Source organism: Acanthisitta chloris, unplaced genomic scaffold, assembly GCF_000695815.1.
Source record: "Acanthisitta chloris isolate BGI_N310 unplaced genomic scaffold, ASM69581v1 scaffold14475, whole genome shotgun sequence".
Classification (NCBI taxonomy): domain Eukaryota; kingdom Metazoa; phylum Chordata; class Aves; order Passeriformes; family Acanthisittidae; genus Acanthisitta; species Acanthisitta chloris.
Genome location: NW_008673249.1, coordinates 1 through 4,016, shown reverse-complemented (window position 1 = coordinate 4,016; position 4,016 = coordinate 1). Strand labels below are relative to the sequence as shown.

General features: G+C 58.5%; 1 protein-coding gene across 1 annotated transcript; it reads left to right on the top strand.

Moving 5' to 3' along the window:
- Positions 1–951: 951 nt before the first annotated feature.
- CCDC102A (coiled-coil domain containing 102A) lies at positions 952–3,832 on the top strand. Its single transcript, XM_009074875.1, has 7 exons — positions 952–1,244; positions 1,360–1,468; positions 1,650–1,766; positions 1,854–2,063; positions 2,325–2,495; positions 2,587–2,690; positions 3,706–3,832. Exons 1-7 carry the CDS (start codon positions 952–954, stop codon positions 3,830–3,832), a joined length of 1,131 nt encoding a protein of 376 aa, XP_009073123.1.
- The last annotated feature ends 184 nt before the right edge of the window (positions 3,833–4,016 follow it).

The window sequence follows — 4,016 nt, the reverse complement described above, 5'->3', positions numbered from 1 at the left end:
AGATCCTCATCCCTGGCAGCTGCCCACATGCACCCCCAAACCACCACTGCCTGCCCTGCAAAGATGGGCAGCAAGGGTGAGGACCCTTCTTGGAGCAGCACTGAGAGGGTCAGACCCCTCTCAGAGCAGTGCAGGGCGATCAACTCCTCTTGGATTAGCATGGGGGGTGTCAGACCTGAGAGCAGGATTTTGGGCTTGGGCCCCTCTTGGAGCAGCATGGGAGGGTCAAACTTGTCTTGGAACAGCATTGAGGGGTCAGACTCCTCAGAGCATTGTCCTGAGGGGGCCCAGGACCCCATAGCACCATGCAGCAGGATCACCTTGGCACAGGTCCCTCTCCTGGGGCTTTCCTTTTGGAGGCATTAGGCAAAAGCCAGTATGCCAGTACAAGGCACAGTGGCTTTGGCAGTGCCAGTGGCATTTCCCAGCCACGGCTCAAATTTCAGGGTGTCCGTATGGGCTTCTGGCAGAGGTCTGTGCTGAAGGGAGGAAGAGGAGGAGAAAGGAGGGAACACCAGAGTCACCCCATGGATGCTCCCAGCTGCTCCAGCCATCCACTCTCTGCTTCTATTGGCTCTGTCACAACACAGAAGTTGCCACTCAGGGTGCCACACTGTACCAGTTTAGTCCACCTGATGGCATAGCTGCCTAGTGGCAAAACTAAGAGTACTGTGAGCATCCCCCACAGGCTCTCTGCTTGGTCCCTGGGGACACTGTCCCAGAAAATCCCTGTAGCTCATTTGCTGTGTGCTCAGGATGCCTGGTAGAAGTTTGCCCATATGATAGTCTCAGCGAGGTCAGTGTCATGAATTGGTATTATCCCACATTTCCAGCACAGCAGGGAGCAAGCAGCAGAGGTTGGTGGTGTATGGGAGCTGCCCTGGGAGGGCAAGTCCCTCTCCGTCAGCCTCAGGGAATCCCTGGGGAATGGAGGGAGGGATGCTCCTGGTTATGGGGCAAGGGCTAGGTGCTGTAGGGGCTGGGAAGCCAGGCCTGTTCCCTCATCCTGTCCCCTGTGCTGGGCCACCCACGGCGCCACAGGAGCTGGAGCTGATGGAAAACATCTTGACGAGCAAGCAGGACGAGAGCTGGGAGCAGCGGGGCCCCCGGGCCTCCTTCAGCCGCCAGGAGCGGAGCCGCCTGCTCTGGGAGGACGTCAGCGTTATGGAGGAGGATGCCACCAAAGTCACCGCCCTAAAGCTGAGGCTGGATGAGTCCCAAAAAGTGCTGCTCAAGGAGCGGGAGTGAGTGCTTGGGGTGTCATCCTGGCGGGTTGCTAACCAAGCCCAGCCCAGCCCCCACTGGGATGGGATGTCCCACAGGGTCCTGCTGGCTGTCACCAGCATTGCCTCTCCCCAGGGACAAGCTGGCGCTCAGCAAGAGCATCGAGAAGCTGGAGGGCGAGCTCAGCCAGTGGAAGATCAAGTACGAGGAGCTCAACAAGAACAAGCAGGAGGTGATGAAGCAGGTGAGTGAGGTGCCTGGGGAGCAGGGGTGCCCCAGGGTGTGCCCTGTGCCTTGGAGGGTGGCATGTCCTGATGGTTGGACATGGTGGCCCATGCAGAGGTTGGGTGGATGGGTGCAGACAGGGCTCAGGTGATGGAAGGTGTGTGCTCATTGCCCACCTTGGGTGCTTTGTCATCCCACAGCTCAACATCCTGAAGGAGATCCACCAGGATGAGCTGGGGCGCATCTCTGAGGACCTGGAGGACGAGCTGGGTGCTCGCTCCAGCATGGACAAGAAACTGGCCGAGCTGCGTGCAGAGGTGAGGCTGAACCCCAATGTGGGCAGTGAAGGGAGCAGCAAGGGGGGGGTCCCTGCTACCCCCTGGCCACCCCATGTCCCTTCCCAGATGGAGCGGCTGCAGGCAGAGAATGCAGCTGAGTGGGGCCGTCGGGAGCGGCTGGAGACAGAGAAGCTCAACCTGGAGCGGGAGAACAAGAAGCTGCGGGCTCAGATTGAGGACCTGGAGGAGGTGCTGGCTCGCAAGCGGCGCCAGACAGCCAGTGCACTCGACACCGACCTCAAAACCATCCAGGCCGAGCTCTTTGAGAAGAACAAGGTGCCATGAGGGTGGTCCTGTCCCCCACCACCACATCCCTGGGTGACGCAGACATGGGGTTCAGCATCCCCAAGGACTCCCTCAAGCCCAAAGTCTGCCACCACCTTTTATCTAAGGGATGGTGGTGGCCCCATCCTTGCTCCATCAGCTCCTGGGTCATGGGGTGGGGCAATGGGAGAGATCCCTGGGGAGGGAGAAGGGAGCACCAGGTGGTGGGGGTGGCTCTCCCCTGCTCAGCCCCTTGCCCCGTGCCTACTGCAGGAGCTGGCTGACCTGAAGCACATCCACACCAAGCTGAAGAAGCAGTACCAGGAGAAGATGGCAGAGCTGGCCCATGCCAACCGCCGCGTGGAGCAGCACGAGGGAGAGGTGAAGAAGCTACGCCTGAGGGTGGAGGAGCTGAAGAAGGAGTTGGCCCAAGCTGAGGATGAGGTGGGGAAGCTCATACTGGTGAAGGGGGTTGGGGTGGGTGGTTCTGCTCCCTTTGTGACTGTCTACACCACCATCCTATCCCATCCTGCAGCTGGATGAGGCACACAACCAGACACGGAAGCTGCAGCGCTCACTGGATGAGCAGACAGAGCAGAGTGAGAGTTTCCAGGTGCAGCTGGAGCATCTGCAGTCCCGGTGAGTGAGGGGCTGGGGTGGGCTGATGTGGGAACCAGCAAGGACTTATGGGTGAGGTGATGTTCTCCTTCCCACCATCCCTCAACCAGCATCCGCCTTATTGAACCCTGGGCTAAGTGTGGTCAAAGTGCCTCCAACATCCTTGAAGGGTGCACAGCCATCCTTGAGCAGCCTTCACCCTTCTGCAAGCTGGTGGCATTCATCTCCCAGTTAAACCAGCACAAGGCTGCACACAGACCAGTACAGCCCAGTTTTATGCTGCTTGGGTTTGCACACACTAAGGGCCAGAGCAGGCTCCAAGCATTCCACACCAGTTTGGGGAGGTGGGAGCTGAGGTTTATTGCCCTTAAAACTTTTCCTGGCCCTGCTTTGCTTCTCCAGCAGTAAAGAGCTGAAATGGCCACGGGATCGATGCTGCGGCTCTGGGAGGCACTGGGGGTGGTGTTTATAATCATCCTTTATGTTATTGGGACATCTGCATTAAATCATGGAGGAATAATGGAGGTTTCATTCCCTCCCTGCCGCTTCCCTGTGTGCTCCCCCCTAAATAATTCATACTTTCCAGTAAAGTGCAGCAAACTAGTTGGATCTCACTAAGTCCTGTACCTTTGGATTTCAAATTTGCTTCATAAATTTTCCTTGATGAATTTTCACACAAGGGCAAATTAGAAGCTAAAACCACCACAGGCTCCTGGGAATGGGGACTCCTGGCTGTTTGGGGGGAATCCTTATTTTGGGAGGAACAACTCCTCCCTGCTCTGCATTCCCATCTGGATCTGAGATGCCCAGTGCCGTGGTGTCTAACCCTGGAGGGTTTAGCCTGTGCCCTGCTTGTGCCAAGCACGATCCGTGGCTCCTGGGTCCCACACCGGAGGGTCGTCCCCAGGCTTGGGGGGCTGATGCTGCACCTGGAGCTCACTGGGGGCCACAGGAAGGGGTTCCCCGGGGTGCAGACATGCTGTAGGGTGCAGGGGCTGTGCCCCTCCACCCCCACCCAGCAGCTGTCCCTCGGCAGGCTGCGGCGGCAGCAGAGTGCTCCACTTTTCGGCAAGATGCGCAGCACACGCTTCGGCCCTGATGACGCCGGGGACGGCACCAGTGACCCTGATGAGGATGAGGACCTGCAGATCCAGGTGCCCTAGAGCCCAGGGCCAGTGCCACCTCCGTAGGGACGTCCCACAGTGGTCCTCTGCACTCAAATGCCTGTCACCCAGCTGTGCGGTGACCCTCATATAGATGAGGAAACTGAGGCACAGAGCAGTGGGGAGGAATTTGCCCAGGGATGCTCCAAACTCATTGCCTCTTGGACAGTATTGGATGCCGCTC